At 41.3% G+C, this 19983-nt stretch overlaps 1 protein-coding gene across 1 annotated transcript in view; it reads right to left on the reverse strand.

The window, feature by feature from the left end:
• Nucleotides 1-3951, reverse strand: part of UACA (uveal autoantigen with coiled-coil domains and ankyrin repeats) — an 87043-nt gene extending 83092 nt beyond the window's left edge. Inside the window, exon 1 of the mRNA XM_029237284.1 lies at nucleotides 3751-3951. Coding sequence (XP_029093117.1) covers nucleotides 3751-3831 — 81 coding nt within the window. The 5' untranslated portion in view covers nucleotides 3832-3951. The remainder of the gene's footprint in view (nucleotides 1-3750) is intronic.
• Between the last annotated feature and the right edge of the window lie 16032 nt (nucleotides 3952-19983).

Here is a 19983-nt window from a genome sequence, read left to right on the forward strand (position 1 = left end):
ATATATTCTATGCACAACTTATAATTGTGAATTATATTTATTTATATGTGTATAAACACACTCCCATTTAGTGAACTCTAAACTCATTGACATATTTATAACAACGGTACTACTCAGAATATTTGAAATGCCTTATATAACATATAATTATAATTTAGCATGTTAAGCTAATATGCTACATTTCACATATGATAATATCATAAAATATTTACATACCTCAGTCTATTTCTAATGTGTCTCCAGATAAGCTTAAATAAATACATGAAGAAAACTATTTATGAAATACACATTTTAACATTTTTTTCTCAAAGTTGTACAAATCGTGATCATTTCCCTGATGATTAAATGAATGCTTTAAGATTCAAAATAGGTAGACACGAGGGGAAAGTGGAAGAGAAAGAAGAAAGCAAGATGTATACCTCTTACCTTACACCAGAATAAATTCTATATGGATTAGAGAGTTAAATGTAAAAATGAAACAACAAACAACTAGATGAAACCAGGGAGATTTTTCTCTTTTTTTGCTTAATATTGTAGAGTGGAAAGGCCAAGATATAACATAAACTTAAAAAGTCACAAAATAAAAGGTTGATACATTTAATTGTACAAAAGTAACTACACTCTGCATAGCAAAAGCCACCATAAACAAAGTCAAACAACCAATTAAGAAAAAACATTCATATTAAAAAGTATTAAAAAATCCCTCGTGGCGCAGTGGTTAAGAATCTGCCTGCCAACGCAGGGGACACGGGTTTGAGCAATGGTCCTGGAAGATCCCATATGCCGCGGAGCAACTAAGCCTGTGCACAACTACTGAGCCTGCGCTCTGGAGCCCATGCGCCACAACTACTGAGCTCGCGTGCCACAACTACTGAAGCCCGCGCGCCTAGAGCCTGTACTCTGCAACATGAGAAGCCCATGCACTGCAACAAAGAGTAGCCCCCGCTCACCGCAACTAGAGAAAGCCGGCAAAGACCCAATGCAGCCAAAAATAAATTAATTAATTTAAAAAGATAAAATAAAAGGTTAATTTCCCTGATATAAAGTACATACAAATGAATAGGAAAGAAATCAACAACCAAATAGAAAAATGGAAAGGGTAAACTGTTCACAGAAAAGAACATGGAAGGAGATTTTAAAAATATGAAAAGATACTCAACTTCACCCATAATAAAAGAAATACAAATTCAAACTATCCTGAGATACCGTATTTACCTATCAGGCTGGCAAAACTTAAAAATCTGAGCAAACTTTAAAGAAAAGCATGGGAAGTGATAATTGCTCACAAATTGGGTACATGATGCACAGAGGAAATTTAACAACATTCTTTAAAATTACATATGCACATATCCTTTAACCCACCAATCCCACTTTTAGGAACTGATCCTACAAGTATATACACACACACACACCCACTTGAAATATATACAGGTTTATTCATCATAGCATTTTTTATTATAGCAAAATATTCGAATGGGGATGCTCTGAAAGGGCCTAAATACTGGAGTTTAAAAAAATATATGGAACAGCGGGTACAATGTGTTACCATTTCTATAAAGGGTGAATACTTGTATTAATATTTCCTTGTATATGCTAAACTCTCTCTGGAGGGATATGCAAGCAATTGATAACACCATTGGCCTCTGAGGAATGGTGGGGGGCAGGCAGAAAAACTGAAGGACACAGGTGGGAGAGGGGCTTTTCGCTGTAAATAATTTTGTTCCTTTTAAATATTAAGCTATGTACTATGTTACCTATTCAAAAGCAAATAAATAAAATTTAAATATTTTTGAAGGCAAAAAGATTTAAAAACAGATGCTCAGTCATAACAATACATACACATGTGACCAAATAGGACATTAGAGATTATGGTTTATAGACTGAAAAGCAGAAGGAATCTATTTCCCTTGTACATGTATTGTACTCTATCAATGCTTGGTTTGGTTTTATTAGTCATCACACTCATTTATTTTCATTTGAATATTTTACAAAATTTATTTGAATATTTAACTAATGCTGAGAGATGTTCACTTTTTCTAAGCAGGTAGATTCTATTTTTTTATATATATATATTTTTTATTTTTATGCCGTTATTTTAAGAAAAATAACAGAATGCTCAGTGTAACAAATGATGAAGATTTAAGCTCAGAGAGATGCACTTCATGTGCCAAATATATAAAGTGCAAACTGGCATGCTGATAATACCAATAACAACTAAATACTCTGCATTTCTAGAAGAGAAAACAGGCTAAAATTAAGGTGTACAAACCTAGAAATGGGATGTGAATCCTTGTGCAAACCAAACGGGTGTAATACTGTGAATAATCCTAGAAAAGTGTATCTTTAAAGCTGAAAACAACCTGCACTACAAAGAAGTTGAATCTTTAACTCAACTACCTATAGTGACCTCTGATATCACTAAATGACGTTTCTGCCAATTATTTTATTTTAAAGAATAATGTGAAAGTAATCATTCCTTCTATGGGCTAATTAAACAATTTCATGCTTTATTAAACAATATCAAATCATCAAATATCATGCCATCTGAAGCTATCCCTTTTTTTTTCTTTGTTTTTTTCAGTTGGGAATTAAAGAGCCAAGTTTCGCCACAATTTCCTTTAAGTCCAAGTAAAATCATCCTAGAAGTAGTCAGGTGGGGAGAAAGGCACAGTTCTGAATTCACTCAAAAGCCAAAGCAGATTAATTAGTATTCTCATAAAAAGCATATAATCATTGGGTAAAACCTATGTAAACTTATTAAGGTCCATTTTAATTACTCCAAATGGGCAACCAGGCATTTTGAGCATTACATCTCGTTTACGTTTCTGACTCTTCCAAGACTTTTAAAGTAACGTTTATTCTAATAATACAGAATGTTGGTGATATGGCCAACTCTTCTAACTTGCCAAATTATCTAAATCCCAACATTTGCAGTCAGGCTGTTTCTCAAGATTTCTGTTCTGCCAACTTAAGAGAGGCCCTGAGAACTTCTTAGCGTGCACACTGAGGCCGGGCTGCAGATCTGCGCCGAATGGAGGTCTACACGGGTCTGTCCCACAGGTGAGACTTACACGGTCCCACAGGACAACCACCTTCACTTCCAGGGTCACCACCCATTGGGGGCGTTGTCTTTACAACTACGCTCGATTCCATCTGCCTCACTCAGAAATCAAACTTTCCCAGGGACCTCGCGACAGCGTCCAGAACACGACTTCCACCCAGCCCGGCAGCGCTCACCCACGGAAGGTCCGGAGTCCGGGCGGGGCGGCGCCAGGTCCACTGCCCTGCCCACCTGGACTGCGGGGCGCCAAGCCCCCGCCCGGCCCGCAGCTCCGGGGACAGAGGGGCGCCCGCCTGGGCCCCGTGGAATCGCGCCGGGTCAGAGCGCGCGTGGGATACGGCGGCCAGCCCGGGAGAAGGGAGGGGCTGGGGTCGCCGGGGAAGGGCCGGGGTGGGGGACAACCCTGAAAACCGAATTGAGGAGGAGGGTGCGATACAATCCCGAAGGCCAGGAGCTGGGAGACCCCGGGATGAGGGGCGGGAAAGGGATCCGTCGAGGCCCGGGGGCGGCGGTGGGCAGGGTCCCCAGGGTCTCCGGGCCGACGCGGAGCCCTGGCCAGAAGAGGGAGGAGGAGTCGCCGGGGACGACCCAGCGGGACGCTCTGAGGCAAAGCCGAGCAGAGGAGGACTCCGCGGCTCGCGGGAGGGCAGCTCCGGGAGTCCGGGGCGCCCACGGGCCGCGGGACTCACCGCGCTGGCAGCGGCGGCGGCGCCGGACGACGCGGGGCCGGACGCGTCCTGCCTCCTCAGGCGGGACTTGAGGCTCTTCATGGCCAAGTCGTGGCAGTCCCTCTCCCGCTGAGCGCGGCGTGTCTGATCCGCGCGCGAACCTTAGAGTCTGAGGGCTGCAAGCGCGCAGAGGAGGCGGCAGCGCTGGCAGTCCGGGCCCCACCTGCCTGCCACCTGGGGGCCCCCGGCGGCTGTCGGCCCCTGGCGGCGGTCGGCCCAGGGCCTGCGGCGCGGCTCCCCTCCCACAGCCAATCCGCCTGCGACCCTGGCGGGGATGGGGCCGGCCCCGACCAATAGGAATCCTGGAAGGGGGAGGGACTTCCCTTTCAAACTTAATAACACCCTTCCTCTCCCTGCTGGAGAAAAAGTTTGGAACTTCTGACGGGAGTGGCAGAGGTGGGCGGCCAGCGGTCTGGAGAGACGCAAGAGGCAGGCTCCAGACCATCGGCGCCCGCCTACCTGGGTGATGGAGCCTCAGGTCTAGAGAGAGCATGGGGTCCAGCCTACACCAGCTCTCATCTTCCCGGACTCCCTTCCTCTTCCCACCCACGTGCTCTTTCCCAAGTAGAGTTCCCTTCCTTCCGTCTGATCCCAGAAAGCACTCCTTGTCACCCGCACACACAACGGCTTTCAAGAGCAACTTCCCTTACATCTGAGGATGTTTTACTACACAGATCCCAGTATCTGGGAACAACCACGCACATCAGAAACTACAGAAAAAAAAACAGCTTCTAAAGAATAACGTGCTGGTTGTACAGAAACACAAATAGTTAAGAACAGACTTTAAAAGATGTTATAGAAAAATCAAAGCACATGTCAGGTGCTCAATAATTATTTGTGGAGTCCATAAACCACTGCTTTGGAGGGAAAGAGATGGAAAATGGAGGGGGAGAGCTTTAATTTAAAAATGGCCAAAGTGATATAAAAAGCTGTAAAAGAAAAAAATATTGTCCTTTCTTCAAAAAATTTTTTTGTTTCCTGTAGAAACACATTACTGGTAAAAGTATACAGTGAAATTAATTCATCCTACCCAGAAATCTGGATTATTGAGAATTATTTAAGGGAAGGATGGGTAAACAGGCAAGTGAGCAACACCCAATAATTTGTTGTTACAGTGACATCTTCAAAAGTCTTCCTTGGAGTCAGTTTTTCCAAGCAAAATGTTTATTCTAGCATTCACCAATATGAAAAGACAAACAATCCACATTTCTGACTAGCAAAGTACTCTCTTTGTCTGAAAGGTCAGTTGCTTCTTTGAGTTTCCTTAGAATAACTCAAGGTTTTATTCAAATAGTGTAAGAAAGTTTTCAGAACTCTTTTAGAGAGACAGTATTTAAAGACCGTGTTAACCCTTAACAAAATAGTAAGTAACAATGAACTACTTGAGAAAATTAATAAATTTTCTCTTGATTAGTTCTATGGAAGGAAATTTTCTTTGACTCCTCCTCCTTCCTCAAGATCCACAGCCATTCAGTTTTGTTGGCTCTTCATAGTATCTGTAGATGGCTAGTTCCTCTGTCCTCAGCTGCCACTGCAGATCCAAAATTATCTCATACCTGGATATTATAGAAGCTTTCCAATCAGTCACCCGATCTCTAGTCTCACCTCTCCTGTCACTAATAAACTACCAACCATCATCAAAAAATCTTACAAAATATTCCTCCCTTGCTCAAAAACCTTCAGCAGCTAATGAATAAAATTTACCTCCTTTACTTGGCATTTAAGGCTCAACAACATGAACCCAACCCTGTTCTCCAGCTGACACTCCAAGCAAATAACTCTTCAGCCCATTCCTCAAACATGTGTCTTACCTTTTAATTTCCATACCTTTATGCATGTTGATCCCTCCTCCAGTAATTTTCTCTCTGTGTACATTCATCTAACAAAATCTTACTCCCCCCAAGAATGATGGAAGAGAGCACAAAGGGAGCTTCTAGAGTATTGTACTATTCTCAAAGGGAGTTTCTAGAGTATTGCACTATTCTATCTGATTATACAACTGGTGTGCTGGTTACATAACTAATGTGTTCAGTTTGTGAAAATTCAGTTAGCCTGTAGTCTTTATGATATGTACACTTTTTTTTTTTGCGGTACACGGGCCTCTCACTGTTGTGGCCTCTCCCGTTGTGGAGCACAGGCTCCAGACGCGCAGGCTCAGTGGCCATGGCTCACGGGCCCAGCCGCTCCGCGGCATGTGGGATCTTCCTGGACCAGGGCACAAACCTGTGTCCCCTGCATCGGCAGGCGGACTCTCAACCACCGCGCCACCAGGGAAGCCCCGATATGTACACTTTTGTGTGTGTTATACTTTAATAAATTTTTTTTTAAATCATACATCCATTCCAAGTGCCCACCTCTCTAGTAGAGCCTTCTCTGATCACTCAACTGAAAGTGATCTCTCCATCCTCAGAATGATTACCTTGAACCTCTCAGATGATACTAATACATATGTTCTGAACAAGCATCATTTCACTACTAGACTTCAAACTTCTTAAAACTAGGGAATAACTGATATATGTTTGAATTCCCTAGAGTGATCAGCATATACTAGGTGCTCAATAAATATTTCTGAATAGATTGATGCATTCTTTTTGGTTATTAGAGTGAATTATAGTTTGTTGTGTGTATTCATGTAACACAGGATTGGTACTTTCCCTGTGGTGAATACTGGGTATCTCCTGTAGCATCTAAGTTCTCATAGTCCTGGCCTCTTTTCAGTTGTTACTGGATAAAGCAAAGGAAGCAGACAGAGCCACAGTACAGCTTGCATCAGTTTCCAAAAATGTTTGGGCAAGTTATTTTTATGAACTGTCTGCACAATGTCCCCATGGTGTCTTGTGTTCAGTGGCCTTTGTGGATTTTTCCAGGCTAGAAACTTGATAGCTGATGTCTGCTTATTCCCATTTGAGAGCTGCTAAGTAAATAGCACTGGTTTTTATGTGCAGTACATCTTTTTTATATTGATCTGGAAGCTCCCCACATGAAGTAAAGTCACTATTATTAGCAGTCAGCCAGACAGGTTTTGTTTTTTTAACTATTACCACTATTATTTATTTTTATCTTCCCTTCAGAGCAAAAGGCACTTATCAAATCTGGAAGGAATTTATTTGGTACCATGCTGAATCTATATGATTTTTTTTTTTTAGTTTTGCTTCTTGTGTTTTATAAGATATGAAACCCAGAAGGGAAATGCATCTTTAAAAATTATTTTAATAGGTTACACATGCACAATGTAAAGATTCTCAAATAATACAGAAGGGGAAAAGTGAGTCTCCTCACCGCCTCTATTCTTTGTCCCTGGCTGTCAAGGAACTTGTGTTCTAGACTGGGGGACAAAGCTAACATACACCGCTTAACTGGAGAGCAACTACTTACTGAGCTGTATGGTAGATAGCAGATGTGGGTGGTATTCAGGGAAGGAAAGATCAGGAAATTAGTCTGCATGAAGGGAGGGTACCCAAGGTTGGGAGGAGCTTCAGTGAGTGCACTGAGAAGGGACACCAAGATGACAAAGGATTCCCCAGGGGCCAGCCATAGCAGATAAGAAAGCACCGTTGGGAGCTGCTCACCGATAATGATGTGATGATAATGGCAACAAGACGACAAAGACAAGATGAATTAGACACACAGAATCAAAAATTTACACTTAAAACGTTCCCCTTTCAAGCAGGAAGATCTCCTTCAGACAATCTTCAGTTATGAATTTTATATCCAACGACTTCCCTCTTCATTTTCAGAGCTTCCTGCCAGTCCTGGTAGCCCCAGGGAACCCAGCCAACAAAGTCAGTCAGTAATTCCATGGAGGATCCCAGAACATCAGTCATTCTCTGCCAGCCCAGATACCAAAGCAGATAGGTGGCAGAACCACATGTGGCCACGGGGTCCTGAGGAAAGACACCTCCACCTACAACTCATATGGCAGCCCCAGGAATGAAAGACCTGAGGCTGTTCTCACACCTTCTTCTGTTGCCACAGTCAAAACTAAAACACAATGCATAAGAGAGCTTTAAAAAAAATAAATAGGTGATCTTTGGCACTAATTTTAAAACCATCTGTATTTCTAGTAAGCTCTCCAATGACTACATCCTGGAAAACTAGGGTGGGAGGAAGAAAAGTGGGAAGAAGAGATAGCTGCTTCCCTCTTACAGAAACTTCTTTAATCCCCCGCTGACGGTTGTTTTGTGCTCTGCTATAAGCAATCTTGAGCCTACCAATTACCTCCTGAAGACGGCTGCTTTCCGTCTAACTCTCTGTCCTCCTTGGCATTTACAGACTGTCATTCACCTATGACACATCAAGTGTGTCATTAGCTTCAGTACTGAAAGAGGGAGAAGAAAAGCAGGGAGGGGCATGGTCAGGAACAAAACCAGATTTCCCTGACATAATTGAGCTTACAGCTAAAAGCTGCCGAGATACCCACAATTATTTCTCTGAATTCAGTTTTAATGTCAGAGAATCCAACCCATTTCATTTCGTGAAAATTAACCTTTGTTATCAAGTCTTGATTACACAAAGTTCCAGAAATACCGTTGGCCTCACTTGAGATTGACGGCCCTCAGTGCTCATGGCAGAAGCTCTTGACTGCTCCTTTTATAACAGGCTGCTCATCCTGGAACCCAGATAAACACATAGCATTTGGTTCAGGAATCAGTAACCATCTGACTTCCATGATGAACTTTCCTGGATTCCAGATCTTGGATTTTTCTTATCTTGGCCAGCACACCAGGATATGCACAAACAATGAGTCAAAAGACTTGCAAGCCTTCAGCACTGTCGAAGTGGAATAGAAAAGTTTCTTGCTTTTGAATTGAAAATATGGCAAATAAAGACAATCTCTATGGATGTTAAATGATAGTTTATGTGTCCTCCTTATAATTTTTCCCTTCCAAATCTCCAGGGGTCTTTTAAAATTCTGGCAAGGTATTATTAATACTCCTGAATAATTGCTAGTAAATTATGTGACTGGTATACCTTCAGTTACTCCATACCGATCTTTGCTACTCATCCTAATGAAAGGACATTCCAAACAGAATAAGTCAAGGTAAATCTCACTTTCAAATATGCTTGGTAAATGCCCCAAACTTTATGATACATATTTAACAGTGATCTTACAGTAGCTTAAATTAAAATTATCATTGACTATAGTGGTTTAAGTTATGTTGAAAAGAAGGTCATAGGCAAAATATTGGATAAATAGATGTTCTAATAAAGTTATATGTAAACACAGCTTATTATGTACATTAGATATTATATTATTATATTTTACATCATACAAGATTATATTATATTATTATTTATAAGTACTATTTATACTTATTACTTATAAGTACTATGGAATTGTTTCATAAAATAGCTTCACAAATTAATTAATCACAAATTAATAAATCTTTATGTAAGTCCTAACTTTCATATAAAAAAAAATTGAACCCACATTAGTGTGGGTAAACTTGTATTTCAACAGATTAATCTTAAAAATCAATGTCGGGCTTCCCTTGTGGTGCAGTGGTTGAGAGTCCGCCTGCCGATGCAGGGGACGCGGGTTCGTGCCCCGGTCCGGGAATATCCCACATGCCGCGGAGCAGCTAGGCCCATGAGCCATGGCCACTGAGCCTGCACGTCCGGAGCCTGTGCTCCGCAACAGGAGAGGCCACAACAGTGAGAGGCCTGCGTACAGCAAAAAAAAAAAAAAAAAAAAAAAAAACCATGTCATAGAGGATTTCTGTATGTATGTATGTATGTATACTTGGATTTGGTTACCAAAAGACTCAGACTTTTGCTTCCTGGATGAGAATAGCTTGCAAAAAATTTTCCTCTATGCCCCTTCTTCAAAATTATTTGTACCAGTGTTTAAATTATTATCAAAAATTAAAATTTATTTTTGTATCAAATTTCTCAGTAATACTTAATTACAATGCTTATTTGAGAGAAAATTTTAAATTAAGGTACAATTCTTGTATGCAGTGGCATTATTCCACATTGCATATAAGCCATGAGGGCTGTTTTAAAAGCATACTTTAACTATTCAAAGAGATTTGTCCCCTATGATGTCCTCATGAATTAGCCATGTATATATTCTTTACACCATCAACATCGATTTAGTACAAGCATCAAAACATTCAATAATAATGGATTGATGTATGCTTTCCCTATTGCTATTTTATGAATGCTATTGCTACTAGCAAAATATATAAAATAACTAATCAATTAAAATACCAACACATTCTGGACTTCAAAAGAGTTACATTTTAATTTTGTCATACTGGGGAGAAGCATTACCTGTTACGCTCCAATAAACTTCAGAACCATCCCCAGACCTAAACAACAATTAAGAACAGCTCCTTTGAACCTTAGGAGGGTGTGGTTCATGAATTAGTCTAAGATCAAGGCATAGCATTTTAAGCCTAAACTAAAAGGCATCTTTCTTCCACTCCTGTGACAGGAAGAGAATAACAAACTCTCAAGATGCAGCAGCTTTTCAGCTCATAACTCTGAAGTGACACTTGTCAAGTCAACAAATACAAATAAGCCTGACAACCCAGAGGGTTGGGCCCTGATTAGCCAAGTAAGTCCTAATTAAAGTAACCTTAGGGAATCCACAAATATGAATCACAGCAAACCCCTAACAACAACAAAGCTCACACTACCACCTGAACCCTTATGGCCAGAAAGCTCCCATCCAATATCACATTGCTCCAAGTCAACACTAGATGTCAACCCTTTCAATGTTTTCATTTAAATCATACTTCTCTCCAAAAAAAAAACGGAGGTGACATAACAAATCTCACTACCATACTTCCCATAACAAAAGTAGGAAATAAACCAGAGGAAGGGACTGTTAGAACAACCACTATTGCTGTCCTGGGTTTGAAATTTGGCTTTCCACTTCCTAACAGCCAGGGCAAATCAAAAATGGAAACCATTAGTGACAGCTCTAATATGGGGAAAGGAAGAGGCACAGCAGGTTCTCCACAGAAGTTTTCCTGATGCTGCATTCTAGAATACATTTCTCATACGGGTGTGGCATTACATACAGGACAGTGAGCAGTGTAGCAGTCAATTTCTCACCTACATTTACCCTTGTAGTATTTAGAAATACCTTGTTCAGTGTCCAGAATGGTCATGCATTCACTCAGCAATTGTTGGTCAGTCACAGGTGATGTGTGAGGCAGTGCAGGGGAAACAAGGGAACAAGGTAGATGAGGGGCTTTGCTGTCATGGAGCTTAATTCTCACAAGCATGGTGGAAGGGAGGAGAAAATGTAAACACACAAATAAGTGACCAAGATAAATTCAAATAGTGGTATGTGAGGAAAACAGAAAGAGTCACGTGTTAGAGAACAAGAGAGGAGAGGCTACTGTAGAATGGGTGGTCAAGGAAGGTCTCTTGGAGAAGTGACTTTGAACTCAAGTCTGGAGGACTGAAGGGAGCCTTCCAAGTGTCTATGTGGAGGCAGAACACTACAGGCAGAGGAAACAGCAAATGCACAGGCCCTAAGTGGAGGTCCAACTTAGCAAGTTGAAGGAGCACATTGAAGACCAGCCTCACTGCAGCATAAGGGGGGAAGTATAGGAGCAAGATGAGTTTGGAGAGGCAGGCTGGGGCCAACACAGCCCTGTGGGTCAAAGTAAGGATTTTGGATTGTTTTCTAACAGGAAGCTAGTTAAGGTTCTAATAGGAAGCTAATTAAGCAGGGGATGTTGGGATCTTATTTATATACCCCAAAGATCTTTCTGTTTCTGCAGAAAAAACTGATCATAAATGACCAAGAGGGAAAGCAGAAGGGTATGAAGAGGATTGGGTTATAGTCTAGGGATAGAACTGACTTGCTAGTAGATTGGATACAGAGAGGATAATACCTTAGACAACTAGGTGGATCGTGGTGCCATTGACTGAGTGGGAATGACTACAGGAGCTGTGTTTCAAAGGGGAAGTTAAGAGTTTTATTTTGGTCGTGCTGGTTTGAACTTCCCACTGGGCGTCCAAGTGGGGATATATCAAGTAGACAGCCTAAACAGCAACAGTGAAACTCATTGGAGAGGTGGGGCTGGAGACACAGATTTGGGAATCAAGGGCAAAGAAATAGACTTTAATTAAGGCCATGGGACCAGATGAGCTCTGTTATGGAAGAGGGCCAAAGGCCAAGACATGGATACTGCAACATTTAGAAAACAAGCAGAGGAGAAGGCAAGGAGGAGGAGACTAAGAAGGAATGGCTAGAGAGCAGGCAGAAAACCAGAGGGTGGTGATGCAGCAGCCAAGAGAGGATGGTTTTTCAAAGTTCAGCCTTGCCAAGTAGCGCTGAAAGTTGGAGAAGCATGAAGACAGATGAGAGACCATTGGGTTTGGCGTCATGGACGGTACTAGTAGCCTTGACAAACAGTTTCTGTCAGTTTGGGCTAAAGTAGGTTAGAGACAGAATGGAAGGTAATGGGGTGGAGACTATAATCAATGTGGTGTGAAGGGGAGCAGAGAAATGGGGATAGTAGCTGGAGGGTGACAAGAGGTCAGCAGAAGTTTTTTTAAGGTGGGAGCTACTAAAACATTTTTGTAAGCTGGGAGGAGAAGGATCCAGTAGAGGGGGAAGGACGGACGAAACAGAGAATGGGGATATTCGTACAGATTAAGTCCTTGAGAAGGTGGAAAAGGGGTCTGATTCCTCACATAGAAGCTTGAATCCATCATCTGTAGTAACAGGGAGGAAGGCAGAAAATACAGGTACAGATATGTATACGTTGGTATATTTAGCAGAAAGAAAAGAAGGTCTCAACTGGGTTGCTTCTCTTTTCTCATAGATCATGATCATCAGTTAAAGGAAAGATGGGCAGTGAAGAAACAGGGCTTTCGGAAGTTTCAGGAGAAAGGAGAAAGTATGAAATAGCCAATAACTTTCAGTATTACAACTCCAAAATATCAACTTGATCTTCCTGATCTAAGAGATCCTCAGTGCTATTCTGGGAGTATGAAGATAAATACTCAACTAATCTCCTTCTACCAGCAAAGGGATCCACTCAGACAGGGACCACCAATATCTAAACCACCAAGCAGCAAATATTGGTTAATTTGCGTTCCTGAGCTGTATAGGGATTGGTCAAAATATTTGTCACCAAAATACCACATCTTACCTTATTGTGTGTATGTACCTCACAGCACAAAATGCTACTACTACTGTTACTACATGATAGCTAAAATTTATTGAGATACTACCATGTACCAAGCACTGTGCTAAGTTCTTTACATGTGTTATTTCTTTAATACTCCCAACAACGAAGCGAGCAGCATGTACTATTATTATCTCAGTTTTATAAGTGATAAATCTGAAGTTTACAAAGGCTATATTATGTCAGTATGAGAGACCATGAAGTTGTCCAGGAGATGGGAAGGACAGAGAGTCAGCAATTGTTAATCATGCCATGTAATTACAAAAGTAGTTTGTAAATAAATGTAAAACCAAATCCTAATCAGTTATTCATGCTTGTTAATAATTTTCCCATAGAGAAAAAAAATCTATAAAACCAAAACTGAAATCAAAGACCTATAACTGTAGATGGATAGGTTTCACTATAGAAAGTCACAATACTTCAGAAAGTCCAACACTGAAAAATGGGAATTTAGAAACCCCTGTTGACTCAGCAAAGTCTGTCAAAGAGACTGAAAGACTGAACCAGTGGTGTAATATTGGTAATTTAACAGCTGGCATTGTTTTCTGGTGGGGGGAATCCTGGTTGGCAGTGATTGCCAGTCTCCATGGTATAAATACTCCCACCTCGGAGTGCAAGCTAGCATGGAGTTCAACCAGCTCGTAAAAATCCCTTAAAATTTACAAATCAGCTGTTATAGGTTAGCTCCAGCACATCACTGGAAAAAAACTAGTAAGAGCCCTTCTGGCACCACCAGACCTCATGCTTCCTTGGGTATATCTAGCAACGATAACTTTGAGATCTCAGAATTTCAATTGGCCTGACATTATAGGCCCTCTCCTATGGGCCAAATGAATGAATTAAAAAGAAAACTCTAGCCATGAAGAATACTGATTCTAATGTATTTTTGATATTATGGTTAGGAATGGGTGCAAGAGACCATCTTGTTCCAGTGTTTGTCTTTTGTTCATATTTTCTCTCTTTCTTCCAAAATATTGAAATAATGAAGTGAATAAGATATAATCACATATAGAGATTCAGAGTGGTCACTTCCTGTGTTTCAACATCCCTGTGTAATTCCAGGCCTATGTTCTTAAAGCAGTAGTTATACGGCTTCCTCAAGTAAGTGCTGAGAAGTTGGTGTTGACTTACTGGATAATGTGACTGAGTTTTCTATATGAAAACAATTCACACAGAGAGATTTAGCTTAATATCACCTTAAACAAAGGATTCATTGACCTTCTAGTTTCAGTTTTAAGACTATGAATATTCACCAGAGTGGTGCATTTATAAAGTCATGGGTGATTGTTATGTGAACTTTCAAAAGTATGTCTTCCCAGTTTCATTCCTGGTTCATGTCAGAACAAGTATGGTTTACAGTCCAGGGCTGAAACAAGACTCTAGGGTGGAATCAAGTTTTCTTTCAGACATGTTCCCCAGATTTTTATTTTTTTTTTGCCAATGTTCCTGATATTGTAGGAGCACTGCATTCTCTTGTCCACTTTAAACAAAAATCTAGTCAACGCTGTCCAAAATTGAGATGCTAAATACATATTTCAAAAAACAATTGAAATAGCAAACAGCATCATTAAAAACAGGAAAAATTAAGCAACATGAGAGTTTGTGATTGAGAAAATTAATTAATTCAATACTACCTTTTTTTAAAGATTTTTTTGATGTGGTCTATTGTTTTTTTATAAATTTATTTATTTGGCTGCATTGGGTCTTCATTGCTGCGCGCGGACTTTCTCTAGCTGCGGGGAGCAGGGGCTACACTTTGTCACAGAGCACGGGCTTTTCACTGCGGTGGCTTTTCTTTGCGGAGCTTGGGCTCTAGGTGCGTGGGCTTCAGTAGTTGTGGCTCACAGGCTTAGCTGCTCCGCGGCATGTGGGGTCTTCCTGGACCAGGGCTCAAACCCGTGTCCCCTGCATTGGAGGTGGATTCTTAACCACTGCACCACCAGGGAAGTCCCTGATGTGGACCATTTTTAAATTCTTTATTGAATTTGTTACAATATCACTTCTGTTTTACGTTTTGGTTTTTTGGCTGCGAGTCACATGGGATCTTATCTCCCTGACCAGGGATCGAAACTGCACCCCTGCATTTGGAAGGTGAAGTCTTAACCACTGGACTGCCACGGAAGTCCCTTATTGAGTACCTTTCAAGTGCCAGGCATTGTTCAGACTCCTTGAGATTAATCATTGTTCCTGAAGGACAAAGAACCAAAAGTGAGAAGTGCCCACGCGGCTGGAACAGAATGAAAAAGGGCAAGAGATGGATATGAACTGAGAGATGTAAGGTGTAGTGGAAAGCTACATCATGTACTTCCCAGTAGGATATTATAAGGGCTCCAGACTTTTCTCTGAGGGACATGGGAAACCACATCAGGGCTTTGCAGTAATCCAAGTGAGAGGCAGTAGTGACCAGACCAGGGTAGTAGCAGTAGAGAAGTGATCAGATTCTGGATATACTTTGAAGATTAAGCTGATAAAAATTTCTGATGAATTGATAGGAAAGACGAGAGAGCCAATTAGGAATTGGAGCAACTAGAAGTTGTCATCACTGAGGTGAGGAAGGCTGTGGGTGGACCAGGTTGTGGCACAGGGAGTAGAGTGGGGTGAAAGCCAGGAGGTGGATTTAAGAGATTTTGGAGAAAGAATTAATAGCCTTTGATGACTGAGTTGGATGTAGTGGGTGGAAAGTTAATGATGACTTCCTGGTTTTTAACTTGCACACCCGGGTGAAATAATGTTACATTTTATTGAAAGGGCACAGCAGGAGCAGCAACAAGTTTGTGAGGTAAGACAGTTTGCTCAGCTTGGGATATGTTGAGCTAGAGTTGCCTATACTGCATCCTTATCTAGTAGCAGGGAGGCTATTCGGGTCTGGAGCTAAAGATAAAATCTCAGATGTTGTCAGCAAATATAAATGGTAATTTGAGTCACAGGAATAGATAAGAAGGCCCAGGAAGGGTGTAGAGTAAGCCAAGCCTAGGACAGAGCCTAAGGAATGGCAGCTTTTAGAGGATGGATGGAGAAACCTAGGCCAGCAAACTCTAGGGTCACAGAGGCCAAATGTCAGTAAATATTAAGTGCAAGTGATATAGACAGAAGCCAATAGCCACTTTCCTTCTGACATCCTCACACAGAGCACAGCTTGTCGAACACTCAGAACACTTCTGAGCCACACCTCTGCCCAATCTTCACTCAGGAGAGAGCAAATAAACCTGAGGGGCTGGACACAGCAAGGCTGTGTTTGCACCGTTGATCACAATTATTTGGGACATTTATTTGCTTTTATATCTTGGTGTTTCAATGAAACAAGGTGCAGAGAAGTTGATTATTATAGCAGTAAATCCTCTGTACTAGCAAATGCTCAACCCATTGATATGAGAACCATGGGTTTAGCTACATGATGGGGAAGGTCTGTATAATGATGTTTCCACAAAGAGCTCACATGCGATCCAGTGACTCTTAGAGGTCCTGCATGCTGATCTCCATGGCGTCTGTGCTACATGCATGACATATCTGTTGGCAACCGAATGGCTCAGTTCAAAGCTGAGGCTAGCAAATTTGGGGTCGAGGGATCGTTAGTCTGTTTCTCATCTGTAGCCACATCTTGGACTATTCCCTTTGCACTTAATGTACAACTTCTGTCCATGGTTCAACATTCTTCTCAAATCTGGCTGCCATCACAAATCCTTCCTTCCTTGACCGTTTCAGCCTATGGATCTTTTTCCTTCCTATGAACTTTTATCACAGTTTCTTTGTTCATCTGGTTCTTGATGATATCTGGTTTAAGATTAACTTTACTCTTGATCTTATTTCACCTCTGAGTTATTTGCTGTCATTAGGAAGAATATGGAAGGCCTTGACATCTCCTATTCATCCCCCTGGAAGCTCACATCCACCTCTGTCCTTGGCATGGGTAATAACTAATTACCCATTATATATATAATATAGACATATATCTAATCATATATAAACATGATTGTGTCATGTTTATAGTGTTAAGGTCAAAAGTCATCCTACTCAGGACCAGTTACAGTCTGAAGCAATTCGTTAATTATTGAGGAAGGCATAGAAAAATAAGCTAAGATCATGTCTAGGCCAGGTACAGTACAACGGTTTCATTTATTTCTTACATTTTAATGTAAAATTCAACAAATCAAAGAATCGCACATTACATAATGATGATGCGCCAGTTATTGAGTTATTGCTTCTCATCTCCAAATCTACCCTTCATTGCCCAGCAAACCAGACGCTGTAAACATTTCTCTTTACCTGATGGCATGATGTTAAGCTTTGTCAGTAGAGGGTTCTGGAGGGATACTGCTAAAAAGCAGGAGAAAGGGACTTCCTTTCCTGGTTCGGATGTGCTTTCTTTTCTTCTTACTCTTGTGGCTTTCCTGTAGCAGAGGAAGAGGGGCGGGGTTGGTGGAGGCATACTCACCTCAAGCCAGTTTCCGTGGCACCCTACAGGCACTTCTGTGGAGTTCCACCAGCACCTTAGCTGACTTTCCAGTGAGACCAGCAGCACTCCTATGGGCAGCTCCTCAACAAGTTTTTCAAGTGCTGCCAAGCCCCAGCCTGTAATACCTCAATGAATTTCTGTGCCATTCACTGGGTTACAGCTATAAGGCTTCATCTCAGCCTTGGGAGTGGGGACTCTCCAAATTTGTCCCTTCCTTGGGTACTCTGCCTCAGCCCTGGAGCAGGTCCTAGGCCGCTCCCTGTATCTGCTGTTCCAGTATTCTTCAAAGTTTGCTCTACCCCTGAGTTGCTAGTTCTCTGTTATGAGTTAATCATTCTTTATATTAAACCTCCCCTGTTCCTAGTACCATGTGGTTTCTGTCTCCTACCCTGAATGACAAAGGTAGAAGGAGAGAGGATCATTTCATACAACTCCCTCACTTTATAGGTAAGGAGATTAGACCAGAGGGACCAGAAAAGTAAATGCCTTGCCCAAGTCACACAGCTAGTGAGCACTAGAATCGGAGGAAGTGACATCACCTAATAGTCCTTCAAGTAGTGATTTCACTCGACTAAACAGGCATAATGGATACATTGAGTGAGTGGATTAATGAATTAAGGCTCTGAGAACAAGGCTTTGCTGGGGTAGATCAGGAAAGAGAAAGTATAAAGGCCCAGGAGTCTTTGATAGTAATGAAGAAAGTTATCACTGAAACAAGAAAAGTACACAGTTCAGAGAGGCCAAGACCTCTTAGCAAAGGATTCGCTAATTGCTTCACAATGGAACAGGCTAAACCAATAGCTTGACTTCAGGCCACAGATGGCCAGGGGGTTGGCGGCAGTTTCTTTCTTTTTTTTTTTTTTTCACAACTTTATTTGAGTATAAATGCTTTATAATGTTGTGTTAGTTTCTGCTGTACAAGAAAGTGAATCAGCTATACGTATACATATATCCCCATATCCCCTCCCTCTCGAGCCTCCCTCCCACCCTCCGTATCCCATCCCTCTAGGTCATCACAAAGCATGAGTTGATCTCCTTGTGCTATGCAGCTGCTTCCCACTAGCCATCCATTTTACATTTGGTAGTGTGTATATGTCCGTGCCACTCTCTCACTTCGCCCCAGCTTCCCCTTCCCCCTCCCCGCCCCCTGTGCCCTCAAGTGGGTTCTCTGCCTGCGTCTTTATTCCTGCCCTGCCACTAGGTTCATCAGTACCACTTTTTAAAATTCCATATATACGCGTTGGCATATGGTATTTGTTTTTCTCTTTCTGGCTTACTTTACTCTGTATGACAGATTCTAGGTCCATCAACCTCACTACAAATAATTCAGTTTCATTCCTTTTTATGTGAGTAATATTCTATTGTATATATATGCCACATCTTCTTTATCCATTCATCTGTCGATGGACATTTAGGCTGCTTCCATGTCCTGGCTATTGTAAATAGTGTTGCAATGAACATTGTGGTACACGTGTCTTTTTGAATTATGGTTTTCTCAAGGTATATGCCCAGTAGTGGGGTTGCTGGGTCATATGGTAGTTCTATTTTCAGTTTTTTAAGGAACTTCCATACTGTTCTCCATAGTGGCTGTATCAATTTACATTCCCACCAACAGTGCAGGAGGGTTCCCTTTTCTCCACACCCTCTCCAGCATTTATTGTTTCTAGATTTTTTGATGATGGCCATTCTGACTGGTGTGAGATGATATCTCACTGTGGTTTTGATTTGCATTTCTCTAATGATTAGTGATGTTGAGCCCCTTTTCATGTATTTGTTGGCCATCTGTATGTGTTCTCTGGAGAAATGTCTATTTAGGTCTTCCGCCCATTTTTGGATTGGGTTGTTTGTTTTTTTGAGATTGAGCTGCATGAGCTGCTTGTAAATTTTGGAGATTAATCCTTTGTCAGTTGCTTCGTTTGCAGATATTTTCTCCCATTCTGAGCGTTGTCTTTTCATCTTACTTATGGTTTCCTTTGCTGTGCAAAAGCTTTTAAGTTTCATTAGGTCCCATTTGTTTATTTTTGTTTTTATTTCCCTTACTCTAGGAGGTGGGTCAAAAAGGATCTTGCTGTGATTTATGTCATAGAGTGTTCTGCCTATGTTTTCCTCTAAGAGTTTTATAGTGTCTGGCATTACATGTAGGTCTTTAATCCATTTTGAGTTTATTTTTGTGTATGGTGTTAGGGTGTGTTCCAATTTCTTCATTTTACATGTGTCTGTCCATTTTTCCCAGCACCACTTATTGAAGAGGCTGTCTTTTCTCAATTGTATATTCTTGCCTCCTTTATCAAAGGTAAGGTGACCATATGTGTGTGGGTTTATCTCTGGGCTTTCTATCCTTTCCATTGATCTATATTTCTGTTTTTGTGCCAATACCACATTGTCCTGATTACTGTAGCTTTGTAATATAGTCTGAAGTCAGGGATCTTGATTCCTCCAGCTCCATTTTTCTTTCTTAAGTTTGTTTTGGATATTTGGGATATTTTGTGTTACCATACAAATTGTAACGTTTCTTGTTCCAGTTCTGTGAAAAATGCTTTGTAATTTGATAGGGATTGCACTGAACCTGTAGATTGCTTTGGG

The sequence above is a fragment of the Monodon monoceros genome, unplaced genomic scaffold (assembly GCF_005190385.1).
Source record: "Monodon monoceros isolate NGI ecotype Baffin Bay Population unplaced genomic scaffold, NGI_Narwhal_1 Super_Scaffold_21, whole genome shotgun sequence".
NCBI lineage: Eukaryota > Metazoa > Chordata > Mammalia > Artiodactyla > Monodontidae > Monodon > Monodon monoceros.